At 40.7% G+C, this 19887-nt stretch overlaps 1 protein-coding gene across 5 annotated transcripts in view; it reads left to right on the forward strand.

The window, feature by feature from the left end:
• The window catches only part of wnt5a (wingless-type MMTV integration site family, member 5a), a 69941-nt gene that overhangs the window by 24729 nt on the left and 25325 nt on the right, over nt 1–19887 (forward strand). Inside the window, exons 1-4 of one of the 5 annotated variants that reach the window (XM_069939664.1) lie at nt 6215–6958; nt 9977–10052; nt 15764–15894; nt 16991–17238. In XM_069939664.1, coding sequence (XP_069795765.1) covers nt 15815–15894; nt 16991–17238 — 328 coding nt within the window. In that variant the 5' untranslated portion in view covers nt 6215–6958; nt 9977–10052; nt 15764–15814. The other 4 variants (XM_069939666.1, XM_069939662.1, XM_069939663.1 and 1 more) reach the window with 4 other exon arrangements.

Here is a 19887-nt window from a genome sequence, read left to right on the forward strand (position 1 = left end):
TGCTCCTATATCTTGGGATCGTGTGACAATTTGATAATATATTTGTGCAATTGCATTGCCATCATCAACCGTTCAGTTATTTCACCAAAGAACTTGATCATGTTAGTCAAATGATGTTTAGTTTTAACAAATGTATATGGACAAACAGAAGCAGGAGAATTCGACTCATTCCCCATCCAAGTTATCCATCACCTTAACTTGCATTATCTTCTCATCACTACTCAGTGTAAATCCTGGAGCCTTAGCCAACAACACAACAGGAGTTCCTCCGCAAGAAGGACTGCAGATGCTTGAGGTAGCTTACTATCTCCTTCTCATCGATGGTTGGGGATGGGCAATACATTCTGAACTTGACAGCATTCCCAGGAGTATGAATAAAAACATTGGCTAAGTCAGCAATTGCCAGGAAAGGAAAACCAAACATTTTTAAGTCATGTTTTAAACATTTACAGAACATGGAATGGAATTAAACTATATAATAAAGTAGAAGCTGAATTTTCATACATACACTCTTTAACAAATCAAGATTTCATTTCATATTCTCTCATTTTTTTTTACAATGTGCTTATTTTTCTATGTTTAGAATGTAATAATCCATAATTATGACTTGGTACATCATTAAAACCACTTAGTGCAACAAAGTATATGACACATCCAGAATATTTTAAATAACCAAAACTTAAAAGTTCTTGTCAATTTTCATTTATTACACCAGTGACGTCTATAAAAATGCCCAGCTTCTGAGGTAGCATCGTGCGCTTTAAGTAAACAGCATTTCCACATTAAACGCTCTCTATTTGGAAATCCCAAAGTTGCTCTCAAATTTACTGAGTTATGGCAGAAGTCTCCAATGTCTTCGTCATCATTCCATCCTCAAAAATGGAGAGGTTATTGTTCTATGCAGAATGTGGCCTAGAAGAATGTTACTTTTTCATGACGTGAAAGTGGAAGACTTTAGTTTGCAAGATGTAAGCAGTAGTAACCTACAGTGATCTTATCACTATATTTATAAATGAGTTGGATAAGGGCATAGAGAGCTGTATTCATTTCCCACCCCAGGAACCCAGGAAGGATATATTGGCTTTGTGGGGGGGGGGTCATGTGATTCAGATTCTAAAGCAAAATAGCATGTTTAAATTAAATCAAGTTATATAGAAGAGGATGCATCATCCTTCAGGAATATAAATGGATCAGATGTGATTTTACTAATATAATTAAATGACACAATTTGATCAGGTCCTCTGGCGGGTGAGCCCAGAACATGGTGTATGGTTTTGAAATTAGAGGATGGCTAATCTGCAGTGCCATCAGGAAACATTTATCACCAAAAGAATATTAGAAATCTGGAAGGGTCTCCTCAACAATCTGATAAGCCTTGAACACTTGTAAATCACAAAACTGAGCTTGAAATTATTTTTGTTCAGCAAGTATGCTGAAGGTTTTACAGTTATGATGGACTGACAGGAATAAATAAACGATCACCCATGATCTGATGGAATAGTGAATATATTTTGAGTGATGAATGAACATTCTTGTTCCCGTTGCCATTCCATTAAATTACTTGTCGCAGCTATATATCCATTGAAAGAAGCCATTGCTGCTCTCTGGATAAAATTAGAATGGTCAGAATTTCCATAACAGAGAAAAACAAATGTGTTTTTGATAATATATTTGTGCAATTGCATTGCCATCATCAACCGTTCAGTTATTTCACCAAAGAACTTGATCACGTTAGTCAAATGATGTTTAGTTTGAACAAATGTACATGAACAAACAGAGGCAAGTGTTACCACTGGGGGACGAGAGAATATTTTCAACACCTCTCAATTAGCAATGTGATACTGATAGTAGAATTCTACGCTCCCACCAACCCATTAGTCACCTGAAGTCTTCAATTAAATCATTGCCATTTGGGATAAATAGCAATGGAAATTGATGGGAATTTTCAGCATCTGTCGAGACTGCTCAGGCAAGTTACATTTTTGCACAGTTCCTTTTAATATTATTGAAGCTTCCTACAGATTATGGATTGATGAAAAGAAATGTGTGGTTCCATTCTGTTTCTCAATAGGATGGATTTGTGGACACCTTAGTTAGTCCAGTCAAAGGATTTGAACAAGTAAAGATCCACCATCATAATCGATGGCATGCCATCTAATATTTCTGATGTCATACTGTTTTGTAGAAATTGACCAATCAACACTGAACTTCATTGCATTATATGTAGCAGATCCTTTCAAGGCCTTGTGTCCATTAGAGTTCAATGTCAATATTGTAATATTGTTTGGGGTTTGTGGCCACATCACTCCATCCTGGAGGACAATTAGTGAATTGGACAAAATTGGGTGACTATTTTAGGAAGGAGGGAATCCAATTCAGGAGATGAATCATTTAAGAAAAAAACTCTCTATAAAGAAGTGGCGCCCCATGGCGAATAACGGAATATTAGTCAGAGAAAATACCGAACGCTCGAAACCTGACGATGCAAAATCGCAAATGCTGTACAACTTGGTCGACAATTTCAGTTTAAATGTCAAATGTCGAGGCCAAGTAATAATGGTTTTCAGGAGGCTTTGCTTGTGCAGGGACATCAGAAAGAGTTTGGTTCCTTCGGAAAGATGACTCGAAGCGCTGATTCTGTTCATCTCAGTCCCCGGGGGTTTAACCACGAGAGATGTCTTGACACTATATTCGTGTCTTGTACGGACACACCGACATTTCTGCACTAGTGTGGCTTTTGTGCCCAGTTTGATGTGCAGTCCCTCTGCACATTTTCGCGTGCGGGCAGAAATCAGCTGAATTCGGTGGAAGTCCATCTAGCCATGAAACGCAAAACTCACAGACCAATCCTTGCAAGGGGTTGCATCCTGCTTAGGCACACGACTGTCGTCTGAACAGACAGGGGTTCTTTGTCTCCCTGCAACTGAAATGGCTTCCAACAACGGTGGAAATGGTCAGTCTGATAGGAAATCTGATTAATGCAAAACGCCGCTCACTTTCAGATGGAGCGCCATTTTTTTTACCGCTGTTTCCCGCCTCCACTGAAATTTTGGCTTGAACAAACACGATACTGCAGCGCTCTCTCTCTCCAACTCTCTTTCTCTCATTATCTCTCTAACTCTCACTCTCTCTCATTCTCTCTCTAACTTTCTCACTCAAACTCTCTTTCTCTCATTCTCTCTCGCTTTCTCTAACTCTTTCTCTCACTCAAACTCTCTTTCTCTCATTCTTTTTAACTCTCTCTCTCAAACTCTCTTTCTCTCATTCTCTCTCTAACTCTTTCTCACTCTCTCTCAAACTCTCTCTCATTCACTCTCTCTCTAACTCTCTCAAACTCTTTCTCTCATTCTCTTTCTCTCACTCTCTCTCAAACTCTCTTTCTCTCATTCTCTCTCTAACTCTTTCTCACTCTCTCTCAAACTCTCTCTCATTCTCTCTCTCTCTAATTCTCTTGCTCTCATTCTCTCTCTAACTCTCTCTTTAACTCTCTTTCGCGCACTCTCTCTCAAACTCTCTTTCTCTCATTCTCTCTAATTCTCTTGCTCTCATTCTCTCACTCTTTCTCTCATTCACTCTCTCTCAAACTCTCTTTCTCTCATTATCTCTCTAACTCTCTTTCTCTCACTCTCTCTCTTTCTCTCTAACTCTCTCTCTCATTCTCTCTCTCTAACCCTTTCTCTCATTCTCTCTAGCTCTTTCTCTCTCAAACTCTCTTTCTCTCATTCTCTCACTTTCCCTCAACTCTCTAACTCTCATTCTCTCTCTCTAACTCTCTTTCTCTCACTCGCTCTCTCTCTCAAACTCTCTTTCTCTCATTCTCTCTCTCTAATTCTCTCTCTAACTCTCTTTCTCTCACTCACTCTCTCTCAAACTCTCTCTAATTCTCTTGCTCTCATTCTCTCTCTAACTCTCTTTCTCTCTCTCAAACTCTCTCTCTCTCTAACTCTCTTTCTCTCTCTCAAACTCTCTCTCTCTCTAACTCTCTTTCTCTCACTCTCTCTCTTTCTCTCATTCTCTCTAGCTCTTTCTCTCTCAAACTCTCTTTCTCTCATTCTCTCACTTTCCCTCAACTCTCTAACTCTCATTCTCTCTCTCTAACTCTCTTTCTCTCACTCGCTCTCTCTCTCAAACTCTCTTTATCTCATTCTCTCTCTCTCTAACTCTCTTTCTCTCACTCACTCTCAAACTCTCTTTCTCTCATTCTCTCTCTCTAATTCTCTCTCTAACTCTCTTTCTCTCACTCACTCTCTCTCAAACTCTCTCTAATTCTCTTGCTCTCATTCTCTCTCTAACTCTCTTTCTCTCTCTCAAACTCTCTTTCTCTCTCTCAAACTTTCTTTCTCTCTCTCTAACTCTCTTTCTCTCACTCACTCTCTCTCAAACTCTCTTTCTCTCATTCTCTCTCAAACTCTCTTTCTCTCTCTCTCTAACTCTCTTTCTGTCACTCACTCTCTCTCAAACTCTCTTTATCTCATTCTCTCTCTAACTCTTTCTCTCACTCACTCTCTCAAACTCTCTCTCACTCTCTCTAATTCGCTTGCTCTCATTCTCTCTCTAACTCTTTCTCTCACTCACTCTCAAACTTTCTCTCATTCTCTCTCTAACTCTTTCTCTCACTCACTCTCTCAAACTCTCTCTCATTCTCTCTCTCCCACTCACTGTCTCCCTCTTTCCCCGCCCCCTCTCTCGCTCCTTTCCCCCCCCCCCCCCCCCCTCCGCCGGACGTAAGACCGCCAGTAATTACAGCGTTGGAGATGCAGTAGGAACTGAATGACACCGAGAGAGAGAGAGAGCGCACAGCCTGATGCATGGACTCTCGTAATGCAAGATGATAACAGATCTGAGGATTTTCTGATTACAATTCCGACGTGGGTTAGATGAGACCCTTCTAATCTCAATTCAATCTAGCGATTGTAACCCTTCTTCTATTGCGGTTCCATACACAATCGAGGGATACTTCTCCGAAAGCCGGGGGAGGCCCGATTTCGACTCTTTTCTATTGATATCATCACTTGCTTCTTGTTAAACTGACTACTGGCTGTCTAAAGGATCGCTGATCGGTGTCATTGGCAGCAGAACAATTTCCGTGCGCCGTCTCATGCCGCGTTAGCCGTGAAATTGAGCATTTTTATTCTCCAGCAAGAACTACTTACTATAAACAAGGAAGCTGCTCGCTCTCTCTCTCTCTCCATTGCCATTCTGTTTATCCCAAAGTGAAATCAAACCGGCTGTGGGGTGGTGGTGGGGGGGGGGGGGTGAGAGTTCGCGACTTTATACAGTAAGTCCCTCTGCACTTAAACGGGGTGGGGGGGGGGGGGGGGGGACTTGGGTCCAATTTATGTTGGAGATGACATCTCAACCCGCGAACTCTTGCTCTCCAACTCAAGCCTGACTTAAGGTTACATTTTCCATTTGCTGGGGTTTTTTAAATTAATTGTTCGAACTCAGTACCTCAAGATTTCTGGAAGAGATCGTTTGCTCGCGATCCTTCCATTCATTACTGGCGATCAAATCCTAAATCGGCTCATCTGCCTCTCATACGTGCAGATGAAAAATCCATTAAAATGTTTACATGTCCACGCGTGTCACATGTATGCAACAAGATGAAGATCTGGGCCCTTTAAGTTTTTTTAAAAATTTTCTTCCCTGCAAGACGATTGTTTGCATTTTCCAAAATAAAAGGGACGGTTAAAATAGTCATTCCTTAGGAATAAACTTTCATAATGTTCGTCCAATTATAAATGTGTCGAAATCCGGTTTGTAATACACGCTTCTACATGGCAAATGCAAATCAATGACTGTCCGGTAAACATCCGGTGTAAAATCCCAATTAATTTGGATATCTCCTCTTCTCTCTCTAACGGAGTGGGGACTGGGGAGGGAACAGCTTGAAGCCCAGGTCTCCTCCACAAGTGGGGTCCCAGTGCTAAGCGGCGCATGCGCGAGTGGCCGAGGTCGGGCGCTTGCGGGAGGAGTCAGAAAGTTTCGCGTCTCGGAGAAGAGCCAGAGTGAGATTCCGAGCGGACAGGTGAGATCGAGGGACCGAAGCGACGAGGAGGAAGGCGGTTTGCGGATCCTATCCGACTGGCACCGATTTCGCTTTTGAGAGCTGTGTTGCCAGCCTGTTGCTGCAGACGCGAGTGGATTGTATGCGAAAGGCTTGGTGCAAAGTCGCAGGAAACACTTAGCGGCTGCAATCAGGGGGTGGGAAGGGGAAGGAGGGGTGAGGGGAGGGGGGGGGGGGGAATCTCCAAGCACCGCTCAGAATGTCAGCAAGAACTTTCGAACCATGTTTGCAAGACGCCTTTCTAGCAGCGAGTTTGGTTTTCTAAGCGTTAAGGAGACTGTGGACATCAGGGCTGCAAAATCCGAGACCAAGTTCCAGCAGAAACTTGCTTTGGACTTGAGAAGGGAGCCCTTCCCGAAGCTTGCCTGCTCGAAACCTGTGCCAGCGGAGAGCAGAAGATCAGAAGCGTGTGAGCAGGGGGGGGATGGGGGGGCTTCGCTCTGGAAGTTTATTGCTGACGATCTGGCCAAAGGCATTTTGCTCTTGAATATTTCATTTCTTTCCAAGTGTCTCCGCACATCACGCCCACAGTTTGTCGGGAGCACTAATTATTCCGATTGCAGATGGACATTGTTGTAAAGAGCCTTCCTACCTCGGAAGCGAAAGAACCGCGATCTTCTGCGCTTGGATCAGTGGAAAAGGGGGAAATGCGGCTGAGACGATTGATCTTTGGTTTCAATAGTTCGATTTGAGATCCAGGACCACCCCCCCCCCCCCCTCCACTGTGTCGATCCCGGGAGCGCTGGAAGGGAGGACATCTCGTGCTTAACCCACTTCATGCTTTGATGGTAGGAATCAAGACTTTAAGCCCACGATCACCGCAGAGGAATTACCTGCCTGATACTGTAATCTTGGATTACTTGGTGACCGCTTTGCCAGAGAAATATGGGGGTAGGTCTGCAATGAGACGGCAACAACGCTCGTCGCGGCTCTTTTGTGTTTTTTTTTCCCTTAAGTCAATTTGTATGCTTTATGATTGCTTCTTTACAAAAGGATTCGACACACACACACACACAAAACCCCCAAATTCTCCGCACAAGCCATCTGTAGAAGCGTGTGATAGCTGCGCGGCGAGAAATCATTTCTAAAACCGGACATGGTAGTAAACTAACGTTAGGTTCTTACAAGGGTGTTCATCTGTTTGCTGGCGGCTTCACAGACGAAAAAAAGAATCTGCAGAGCATTTAACTTACACAAAATGGCTTAAAAAAACCCCAACCAGATTGCAACTAGATAAACCATCGATGATTAACACAATTTCCAAGAGCCACAAGGCTTCTTTTATTTTATTCCCCCCCCCCCCCCCAAACACACGAAATAAGTGAACGGCAATAGCAATGAAACATATTAGAACGAGTTCCGACGTGGATAAACATGCACTTTGAGCCAAAGGTAGGGCAGGTATTGGTGTGCTCGCGGTGGTTAAATGCTAGATTCTTGGGGCAGATGTACGACATTTGTTTCTAACGTGAAACACAGGAAGAAGCAGCCTAATTATGAATCTATTAAACATTGGAGGTAGAGTTTAAAACCGTGTGGTTATAACCACATCTTCCAAAGCGGCGTGTAGCCCCATCTAGTGGAATTGTCCTTCATGCTTTTGTTTAACCCATTAAAAAAAAGTCCTCCTTAATTTTTCTAAACATAAAACTCCTGTGGAAAAGTCAAAACAAGCTCGTACCATTCCATCAAAATTGTTAGAAATGTTCTAACGCCATGATATAGTCCACTAACAAGCGTAATGTACCTTTACTGTCATATTCTATACCAGGTCGAAGCCAAAGTGGTGAAAATAATGCACGAAGAAACATCACAGTGAAGTCTCTGTCAGTGTTGTGTGTCTGTGTGTGTCGGGGACGGAGGAGGGTTAGTTGATGCTTTGAGAATATGGAGAAATGAGACGGCAGGAAGTATGTTGAGCTTCTCCAAAGTAATAATTGCACGTGCAAACTCCTCTTGAGAGAAAAAAAAGTCATGCGTGACTAGAACGAATATGATTTGATTTACAACCTGTTAAAAAAAATCACAATTTTAATTAAATGCCGAAGAGGATGAAAAAAAATCTGTCTGTAGTGGTCTCAGATGACCAGTGAGCTTGTTAACCCTAACCACCGTGGCTTGACCCGGGCAGAAAGGACTTCTGAAAGATGTGGTTCTGGAGTTGCCAGCGGATGGCAAGTCAAACCAACGTCTTCGGATGTTACGTTATTATATCTCTAGAAGGTCCGGCCAAGATAATAGTCGCAAGACCCGGATTTTTCGTGCGCCATCGAACTTCAATAGCAAGAAATACAAGTAAATCTGAACATTGGAAAGAGTAGATTCTGCTCCTGAGCGGACCCAAACCAGCTTAGAAACATGGCAAGTTTAAAATGCAATGTTTTCTTAGTTTGCAGACAATTTTATATTTATCAGAAAAGCAGCCCAACTGTACTTAACCCTCACCAAGGGATCGAATAAAAGATTTGGGAGAAAGGAAAAACTAAAAAGAGCATCCGTAAAATTCAGAACTATTCAGATTTTCTGTGTATTGCGATTGTTTGTCTATCAACATCTCCCGTAAGATCATGAAACTAATATTAACATCAGAAACCAATTAAAGAAGCTTATTTCTTCCATATATAATGCTTTAATTACGGAGGTGTGGCGAATATTAAGATTGAAAATAAAACTGTTTCAACCGTTATCGACCATTGCCATGCCTTGAGTTGCCACATTTGCCGGCTCACCTTTAACAGAGAGTAATTGTGCAAAGAAGTTTGCATTTCCAAAGTTAAGAGACAGTCTTTAATGGGGCAATAAATACCAATAGAAGCAGTCAGTTGCTTTTTTCTTGCTGTGAGTTGGGGATGACATGATTTTGGGGTGGAGGGGGAGGCGGCGAATGTTCGGTGAAAGAGAACAGGTCAACAGTAGTGACCACAACCTGCAATGATCAACTTTTAGCAACTGTTGAGAGAGGTCAATGCAGGCAGCAGGCTGCCTGCTGCAGACTATATTGTTAAAAGGAACACCGTGCCATTAATTAACGGTTAATTCTAAAATCCTCCCAGAGAAGGGGAGAGTGAAAAATTAGAGGGTGCAGCGTTGTCGAGCTTGCTGTGGGAAGTGACACATTCTCTGCATGTGTCACTTGCCGAGGCTTTTTGGGCGTCGTGATTCGCTCTTTTTGGGGGTTTTGGGAGGGCACTGGAGGCTTTCTAATCTTTTATTCCGCCCCCCCCCCCCCACACTCTGTAAAATTTAAAAAAAGCAGATCGCAGGAGAATCAAACCAGCAAAATTGTTGGTACAAGTTGAATATGTGAGTCCAAAGTTGTTTAAACATACACATTTATAATTCATTACTTGTTTTTATTTTAGCCAATATTTGCTCAATAGCGGTGCATGAATTTTAATAAAGGTTGTTGTCTTGCCTTGGAACTTGATTTTATCTTGGTAAATTGGAGAGTTTACACCCTAATAATTACTTCTGATTCTTTTAATATTTAAAAAAGTTTTAACATGAGTTTCCAAAATGTTATTGCAAAAACATGTTGCCACCTAAGTACATTTTTTTTAAAAAGTAACTTTTAAGGAAAAAAAGTTTGAATGTATGATCGTACTTCAGTTTCAATTGGTTGACACACGTATTTGGGGCAATAGAATCCACAGCCCAGTATTAACGACGCTGAATGTGAAATAGTTACTTTTTATATGGAGAATTGCGACTATTTCGCCATTTTGATGAAGACTGTTGCACAGTCAGTGCCGGGGGGTGGTGGGGGTGGTGGGGGGAGAAAGTGTGGAAACATTGTCCGGAATCGCACAACCCGGAATGTCCTCTAGATCGCCTCACTTATTGGCTTTGAAGTGACTTGTTTTCGGTGGAGCTGTGGCCCTGACATTGCGCTGTCTCTTCCACATGAAGCATCACAGGGGAACGAGAGCCCCCAAGTGTTGAACACGGCACCTTTGGAACCTCAGCTCCCAATCGGGGTTTGAATGTATGTATGGCCTTTCCCACTTCGACGAGAGGTTTATCGGTAGGAGAGTAACCGTATTCCGAACTCTACAAGCGTTTAAAATATTAAACAGATGGAGTGTTTAAAGTGGAATACAGATCCCGGTGTGGTGCTGTCCAGTCTCCACTTTTTGTTTTGCTAATTGCCTGCATTATAAAAATAATAATTGATTTCAGAACTGCGAAAAATAAAATGACCGTAGGTTTGCTGTGAATCCCCTAAATAAATATGAATCTTCGCCTTTTAACCCTATTGAGTTCCTCGGGACAAAGCTCTTCTCCATCCATCTTCCACCGCTCTGTGCAGTGCAGCTTTCTGCCCGCGCTGCACAGGGAGGCGACTGGCTGATCGAAGCACGGGACTGTGGACACAGTTCTAGCTAATATCCCTCTGCTGACTCGGGAGCCCATTGACGGAGGTTTCGATGTTTTTTTTTCAATTTGGCTTTGGGCACTGGCATTTTCAGATAAGTAGGTTTAACCTAAAGACAAGTTGGGTGATAAATGGACAGCGGTAACACCTCTGTGATTAATATGGATAAGAGTTGCGCTGCGCTGTTTCCCGTTTGGTCACTGGACAGGAACACGTTTGGAAGGGATGTCTGCGACACTCTCCTCCAACTTCCCCTAATTTTTTTTTTGCTCCGCTTCTAAAGAACATCTTAAGATTGGATGGATGTTCTCGGAATGTAATATTGCAGCATAAAGATCAAAGGAGCTCCACTGGAACAAAATCGGGCTCAAAGGGGTCCTTTCCCTTCATTAGAAATTAAATAGCTCTGATAGCAGTGAGACTCCGAAAGGTGTAAACGTGTTTTTTTTCCCCCTCTCTGGAGCGCCTCGCAAGCGATTATCATCAGTAATTTGGAAATTGGGGTTTTGGCGGTATATTTACAGAATTGCCTGCTTTCTGTAATCTCCAGCCAGCCTGCATGATCCACACTCTTTCTTGTTTCAGATTTTCTGCTCGCAAAGACGCTTACATACTTTTTGACGCTACCTAACATGTGCTAAGTGCACTTAGTACATTTTATGTAAACAAATATTATGACTACTAGCGGCGGTACACTTATCTAGCGTCGATTCTCATCAAACAACCGTAGAAGGACGGTTGACTCCTCACAATCCTATCATCTGTTAGTGTATCAGATTGCAGTCTGGATATTTCGGTGATAAAACATGACGAGCAAAACTGGGCCGACAGGACATGTTGCTTTATCTATCAGTCTGAAGACTGAAATTAACGTGAACCACATCCTCACTGAGGGCATTTACCATTAACTGTACTGCCACCGTCCAATATTTCAATCCGTGCTCATCTGCTTTATGTTTATATCTTTGCTTTATGCTTAAAGTCGGTCTACTCAGAAAACATTTCGTAATCCTGCTTGTTGTGTGTTAGTAATCACTTCAAATTATTCTGCTGCCTGGTGACATACTCTCATCATGCCCACAGACGCTGCAAAACAGAAACGCTACCCCAGTCCAGCATTAGACCCGTTTTAATCTTAATATCTAACGTCATTAAATTGGTCTTCTCTTGTGATGAGAGAGGTTTTTTTTGAAAGCGTATGCGGAGATGCAGTATTCAATTCCCTTGCAACATCAGTCCAGTTGTGAGATCACACTGTTTTCTTGATTCACTCAGAATTAGATTTTCATGGACTCTTTTTGTTTGAAGTATCATTAGCTCCGATTTAAAGTTAACACTCGAGATCAGGATTTATTTCGAGAGGATTCATTAGCTCTGTAACGATAAAACACAGATGGATTTGAATTTCTCGATGCGCCAACTTGGAAGTAGAGATCGGGAGATTTTTTCATGTGGACATTTTGACACATTTAGTTCATAAAGATCCGATGAAGATAAACGAAGTCTAATTTTCTGGATCTAACCATATATGTACTGCCAAATTAAACGTTTTACATCTTGCTTTCTAATTACCTTTAAATACCCTGGAACATGCTCTGAAAATTTCTGTGGGCGATGCACTCTTAGTGCACTTTAAATTCTTTTGCCTAGTGTATTTTAAAAACAGTTTAACATTTAAACATTTGAAGTACAGGTAATTGATAAATGATGTCTTCCACCTGTACATTCTCCGTAGTGCTATAAGTGAAGATCACGAAGGTAACAAAAGGCACCCAAAGACATTTTTAATATTTTGGTGTTCACTTGTAATATATTTGTGTTCAAAGGAAGACAGGAGCACCTTTTCCTTACGAGCAAGCAACTAGGTCTTGCATTGCAGACGTTTCCGTGAAGCGGTTCGAGATTTAATTTGCGAAGACTGGTTGATCATGGAAGAGAACGTGACCTTTGTCGATCTTAGAAGATGAGACCCATTTACAAGTATAGTGTAGGCTAACCATTCCCATGGCTCTCGATAGCTTTTGAACCTAATTATGATTGCCTGAAATGCACTAGAGAGTGTGTGTGTGTGTGAGAGAAAAAGAGAGCGTGTGTGAGAAAGAGAGAGTGTGTGCGTGAGTGTGTGAGGGAGTGTGTGTGAGAAAGAAAGTGTGTGTGTGAGGGAGTGTGTGTGAGAAAGGGAATGTGAATGTGAGGGAGTGTGTGTGAGAAAGAGTGTGAGTGTGTGACAAAGAAATAATATGTGTGTGTGTGTGTGTGAGAGAGAGAGAGAGAGAGAGAGAAGGTGGTTAAGTAATAAGCTATCTTAACATTATAATTAAATAACTCGGCGTCCATTAACAATATTGTGAGAGCAGCTGTCGCTGGCCTTCAAACACCTCATTTTCAAACTTATCATCTTCACTCCATCATGCCTTCCTATTTACAAAAAAAAAACACGTTTCTTCCATAAAGCTTTTATTTATCTAAAGGAAAGCGGGCTCTTAGATGGGTATTTCATGTTTGAAGGAGCTGGTGAGAACTCATGTATTACTTTAAAATTCGACACGCAAAGCGACATTTAACAATATTCATCAGTATTTAACAACGTTCATCAGTAGTCCTTGGTAGATTAAAGATTAATCTTTTAAGAAAATGTAGTGTAGATTTATGAAACTTCGCAAACAATGTTGCTTGTTTATAACCTGAGGAAAAGTGTTTAAGTAGCGGGGACAAACTTCAACTTTATGCATTATTCCAAAATCTAATATGAGAAATATATCCATTGTAGGTTATGATAAAGTAGATGACAGGATCCTGCAATTTGAAAATAGATGTCCACGTGTTCATCTATTTTTATAGAAACTAAATGGTTTTTTCCCCCAACTTTATGGACTAATTTTTGATGCAATGGCATTATTTCCATGAGCGTTCATTGGCCCCTGGCAGTAGGCTCTTGTACATTTTTCACGCCAAAATCCCAATGTATTCAATCATAGCCATATGGACCATTCCAGCAAACAGTTTTACATTGGACGAGGATCGCACTTCCCTGGTGGTTTTGTACCTCTGACTCTTTCAGGGAATTGTTTTCGTTGAAACCTCTAATGTCACCCAGGTTTTCAAACACGTCCGTTAGATTAGACTTTAATGTACTTGCAGACAGTAATTGATTTTGTATAGCCCTAAAATGAGGGGGTGGAGTGGGGGGGGGGGGAATTACTGCATGTCGTTTCCCCATCCCCTGCCAGAAATAGAATAGGACATCAATATCAAAGGACCCAACGGAAATAATTACAATATGTAAATTGTGATGAAAACTTATCTGGAATAATTTGATATCATGCTTCACAAATGGAAAGCAGCAAGAGGAGTTGCGCAACGGTTGTAGAACTGCAGTCCGCAATTGGAAACAGGAACCCAGCTCGGCTGAAAATTGAAAGGATCTTTAATTTATGGGCGCGGTGCAGTTCTATTTAGGATTTTAAAGCAAGTCAGATACGCTGCAGCATGGTAACATAGAGAACAGATGTTTCAGTGGTAGGATTTGATTAAATATTGGTGACGGAAATATTTATATGGCTTTGTAGAAAATAAATCCCCGAGAAATTTCATACTTTGACAGTTATCTTGAGGTCGACAAAGTTGGAGGGAATAAACTAATCATGAATCCAAAACACAGATCCCTTCGAGTTTTGGCTTCAGTCTGAAACAAGCTGAACATATTTTGGGTGAGTATTTTGACAATAAAATTAAGTTGTTCTAACGTTGCCAAATATATATATTTTAAATCGCGTGGAGATTGGCGCTTGGACCCGGCAGTTGCAGTGGAATTTATCAGCTTGGTCGTGGATATTTCTATTGCACCTAGCAACTTGTGGGGTTGTTAAAAAGTAAATGAAGCTCGGCAAATTGTATTCCAGAAACTTTATTCCAATACTAACCCTCACCATGTATACAGAGAATTTTTAAAAAAACCCTGAGTGAAGAGGTGAACATGTGGAACTGGAGACTTGATATTCCGCCCAGATACATGCGCTCCCTCGGATGTCCTTTGCGCCTCGACTGACACCACGACTTCTTTACATTGACTCGCGAGAGCACTGTTGAAAGAAAGTTGGTGAACGACTACTCCTCTTTCCTCTAATATATTTTTCTCATTCTCCAAGGGATAACGCATTCTCCAGATCAGTTCGTTGTTTAACATTGTCGGTATCTGAAATGATGGCGTGAAGAGCGTTTATTTTTTTGACGATCGTTCGAAGAAAAGTTTTAATGTGTCTTTTTTTAAAACTAGTTGCCACCTTTTGGAGAAGTTTTTTTTTAATCCCGGGGGAAACCTAAATGGAGTAAAAGTTTCAGAGCATATTGTCTTTCCAAAAAAAAAGGTTCCAATTTGTATATTTGAAAATTTAAATGGAAGTATATTCTTTCCTAGGAGATCTAGATGTCACCAGACCACTGTTTAATCCAATCCCATAGCTAATCTTTTGTAATCCGCTCTACAATCTAGGGTGCAGTAAGCGACCCCACTGTTATTACCGCCAAAAAAAAACCCGCCGCAGAAATAAAAGCGGGAGGAATTCAGCAGGTCTCGCCCCGACTATAGGAGATACATTTATTGACGGTTCTGGCCTGAGCCCTTCTTCGAGGTCTGAGCCAAAAGCGGGCAGGCGCCCTCCTGACGCTTGGACCCATTCTCAGAAGAGAAATTCAGGATGTTTCGGAGAACCCCGCTCTGCACCTTGTCTCATTCTTTCGGATGAACAGCTCTTGTCAACACCCCTCCCAGCCCCAGCAGGCGTCCCTTCCTCTTGACGAGTCTTAACTGTTGAAACTCGTCACTTGGGTTCCATCTCAAGAGGGAGATGTGTACAAGATCCTTGAATGAGTCTCCAGGCGTGAAGGACAGAGTCATACTTTGAAAAAGGCGCCCACATTCCAGAGTTGAGCTGGCCCCAGCCATTATTTCTTTAGAAATATTCTGCGCTCACCCTGCTGCTTGCTGGTGTTATTCCAGGAAGGTGATCGCGCCTTGAGTCTTTGTTGCGCTGAGGCGTAACAGCAACCTTATGACAAATGGTCTTTTTAAAAAAAAACATCTTGTCGGGACTGTAATTGTCCGCCAATTCCAGTGATTCAAGCACATCTGGTAAATTATACCAGATGTGTGTGTATCAGTGTAATGGATGGTCAGCCAATGGGAGATTCATGATGAGCGTTTGGAGCCACCTTTTCACCTAAAGGTTCTTATTGCGTTCCCGAGTCAAAATTCTGATGAACGCTTGTCTGTCCTCCCTGGTTTCCTTGATTGTGCATGCGTTATGATTTATGTTGTGCAGAGTGGAGCGGAGACCGTGCAAGGAGCGGTTTACTCAGATTTGAGAAGTGCCATGGCCTGGAGGTGCCTGCTCGTTGCTGTCACTCTCTTCTCGGGTTGCAAGCAGGTGCTAGTAGAAGCAAGCTCATGGTGGTGAGTCCACTTTTCCTTCTAATGCTAATATGAATGAATTGTAAGCATCGTGGTGTTTCAGGGCACAAAGCAACCCCAATTCAACCACAACAATGCTTTGAAAGCACACACCCCTGTAGATATTACCCAGGCACCTCCCTGAATCTGGCCTTCCTTTCAGTGAGAGCTGAACCAGCAAAAAAAACCCAATTCATTTCACTAATGCTTAAATTGCACCAACTAAGTCCCCAAAAGTGCTCACTTCAGAGATGGAACATTTGGAAATCCCACCATCTGCAGCACCAGGTCATCCTGATAAATTGGAATATCCTTATGTATGATGTTTCTGGCTCTTTCAAAGGAATCGGGAAAACTAGGACCTTTAACAGATGACCATTAGTATTCTTTTTAAACGATGTGGCCACTCAAGGGACTCAAATGCAGTAGTCCGATTTGGTGAAGTCTGAGGCTGGTGTAGTAATTCTCCCTCCCATGAAAGTGTGTCAAAGTAAATACTAAGCTAACTGTCCACATATCATTATCTGCTCTTATCGCCTTATCATTCAGAGGTGATGTATTTGAATGGCATGAGTAAGTTATTTTTATTACACTTAAGGTTACAATGATATAATCTAATCCAGCATTGGAATGGTTGGTTACAAGGTGAAAAAGTGGAGGTTCACATTGTTTAAATAAATTTGTGGTTTTTAAAAAAAATAATCATTCACACAGTATCCTGCCAACGTGACTGTACATTTATATCAAACTGAACTATAATTATATGAACACCAAATTTTGTCTCATTAATATTCTAAGTAATTCAACTGAGCTAGAAAAAACTCAGAATTACAGGAACAGAGGGAGGCTGGATAAAATAATTAATTATTTCTAATAAGTGAAATATAATTTTCACATAGTAAAATATTTAATTCAATGTTTACAATATCAGAGAGTTAACTCAGACTTCACCTCTGCAGGAAATATTCCAGATTGATGTTTTGAATGACAGGTACTCCCTCTCCTGTAAATACCTCACAGATTCAATTTACCAATCTTTCTGCAGATTGCAGTTGTGAAATTGAGATGCTATATTTTGCTAATTTTTCCCCCACTCCAGGTCTTTAGCCATGAATCCAATTCAAATACCTGAGGTGTATATTATAGGAGCTCAACCTTTGTGTAGCCAGCTGGCGGGGCTTTCTCAAGGCCAGAAGAAGCTTTGCCAGTTGTACCGGGATCACATGCAATATATTGGAGAGGGCGCTAAAACTGGCATCAAGGAATGTCAACATCAGTTCAGACACCGGCGGTGGAATTGCAGCACGGTTGATAACACATCTGTGTTCGGCAGAGTCATGCAGATAGGTACATTTCTTTCAAAAAGGTCCAATGTTGTGTGCGCGGATATAGGTTTGCTTTTTCTTTGTGTATTCAACAGAACTGTACAAATTGAAATATCTTGCATGCACATTTTTGTCTGACACTTTCCTGCTTCCCTCCCTTTATGCTCATACTGACGAAAATTGGTCTTCATTCTAATTATTCTCAGCTTTTTAAAATCTGTTAAACATTACCAGTTAAAAGCACACTTAGCTCTGGCCCATTCTTATCAGTTAATTTGTTTTATTTTTAAATTATTGCATTGGAAGTATTTTTATCTTCCTGCGTCATCTATGAATGTTTCTTTTTTTATTTATTATTGTGTCCCATGTCAAAGGTCTAACAAACTATGAGAAGTGGTGCATTGCACTTAAAGTAAAATCACATTGAAGAAATAATTCAAAATATTCCATTTAATGGCAAAACTTCCTAGGGAAGCTTAAGTTGTGAGACCAACAGGTGAAAAGTGCTATAAGAAGCTGACAAGACCCCTGCTTTACTGTCACTTTGCCAATCCCTCACCATCTGATACCTGCTCCTTGATGCTCAAGTATTAATGTTAAGAAAATCTGGATGGAATTCCATTTTTCACTGCAAGATGAATTTATAATGAAGATATGAAAACCCTTAATCAAATAGAAATTTGTACTTTGTGATTTAATTTAGTTTTTTCTTTAATAAACCCAACCCTGACAAACTGATTTACTTCATTGAACCTTTCACACCTTGACGAGAACATTTGGATGTTTTCAAGAGAAGCCTGGGTGTAAAATTTGTGGATTATTGATAATGAAATTTGGACGTCAGCTGGTTGTGAGTTTTACATTTATTGACTCTTCCAGTTTAACATCCAAGCTTCAATAATTGAATGCAGTGGTTATCCTTCAACCAATGTCACTAAAAAAAATCCATTCATTATCCTGTTAGTATTTGTTGGACCTTACTGTGAGCAAATTGGCTGCCGCATTTCTCACATTACTACAATAACTACACTACAAAAGAAGGAATTCGTTGGTTGAATGCATGTTGGAATGCCCTCGTCATAAGAGATGCAATATAAATTTAAGTTTTATTTTTATAATATGTATTACCTCAGGCCTCAAACATATTCATTCAACCAATTTTCATCTTAATTATTTTTAGCATTTTTAAATCTATTAATCATTACCATTTTAAACTTGGGCAAGAGTAATGTTCTTCACAGCTGCAGATCCCAAATCCATTTCTGGCCAGTGTCTAATGCCACAACAGATTTTGTTTTTGAAGTAGTGGAAACTGCAGTGACTTTCAGTCCTGTTTATATTTCAAGGCCATTTGAAACCGCACGCTGATGAATAATGTCAGCAAATGTTGCCCATCCCTCTAGTCCTGTATGAGCTAGCTCTGGAATAATGATTTGATTCATTTTATTTCTATTTTGTATGATGTTAGAATTTTTATTGCTTTTCCTTTTCACTTTGGCTTTAGCTGGCCTGTAATATCACTAGCAAGATATCTTGGACTGATTACTTCCCAGCTTTGGTCAGCTGAAAAGCATAGGAACCAGTTTGCTTTCAAGTTTCATTCTTCCATCTGGAACCCCTCATGGTCTTTTTGCTTTTCTTTTGCATCTGATCCTTGTGTGGCCTCTTGTCGCACTTCTCCAACCAACAGGAAAACTCCTTGCCTGTACCAAGGTTATATTTTATTCAATTTTATTTGCTTGGGTTAAAATGACAAGTGAAAAGTTAATCTGGACTTTTATTACTCCCAAATGGCAGCAACCTTTTCAAATATTTTGCAAGTTAAAACTGCATTGTTACTGATCTTCAGGGAGAGTTGGATTTATATTGTTCCTGAATATTTATCAAATTTCTGATTTTTCAAATGTATTGAAAAGGGGAAAGATGTTTTTATATGTACTTCCTCAATTCACTCTGTAAGTCAAAGTCATATAAATCACTGAACAACTTCAAATGTAGGCAACTCCAATTTCCACAGTCTAATGTGCTCATTGAGAAAGTACATCAAACCCTGCTTCATTTTCAAAAATGGCCACCTTCCTACAGTGAACTAACTAATCCTGCAAGTTTCTGAGAATCGTTCCTATCTGCGCGTATTCTGAACGCATCTTTTTTTGAAACAAAATTCCAGCAAGCAAATTTTTAATGCTTTTAAAGTATTTCTTTTTAAATCTTCTAAGCAATTGACCACTCTGTAACCAGTTGGGTAGTAGTTTCAATGCATCTTCAATCATCAAAATTTGGGATTCAGGGAGTGGACGAGCTTGTAATAATATTTTCAGCTGCTATAATAAAACAGCACCATTTTTCATTCTTAAATTTATGCAAACGAACTTGCAAAAAATTCCCTGGATTGCTTCCTGATTAGGCTGGCCCATGGAAGGTTTGACGTGAGATGATATGCAGATAGGTTTGCGCAGAAATTTAAGCACATGATGGGCACATTTTATCAAATTGCTAACTGCACCCAAAACTGGAATGATTTGCTGAATTAGTAACCTGGAATGCAGAGCTATCCTCCATTGCTAATGGTCAAAAGATATTTTTCCAGACTAGATTGCAATTTATTCTTAAATGCAAATTTTATTTTCCTTGTTTCAATTTTCCAAGGGATCGTAGTCAGAAAGTTAAT

The sequence above is a fragment of the Narcine bancroftii genome, chromosome 5 (assembly GCF_036971445.1).
Source record: "Narcine bancroftii isolate sNarBan1 chromosome 5, sNarBan1.hap1, whole genome shotgun sequence".
In the NCBI taxonomy this organism is placed as follows: Eukaryota; Metazoa; Chordata; class Chondrichthyes; order Torpediniformes; family Narcinidae; genus Narcine; species Narcine bancroftii.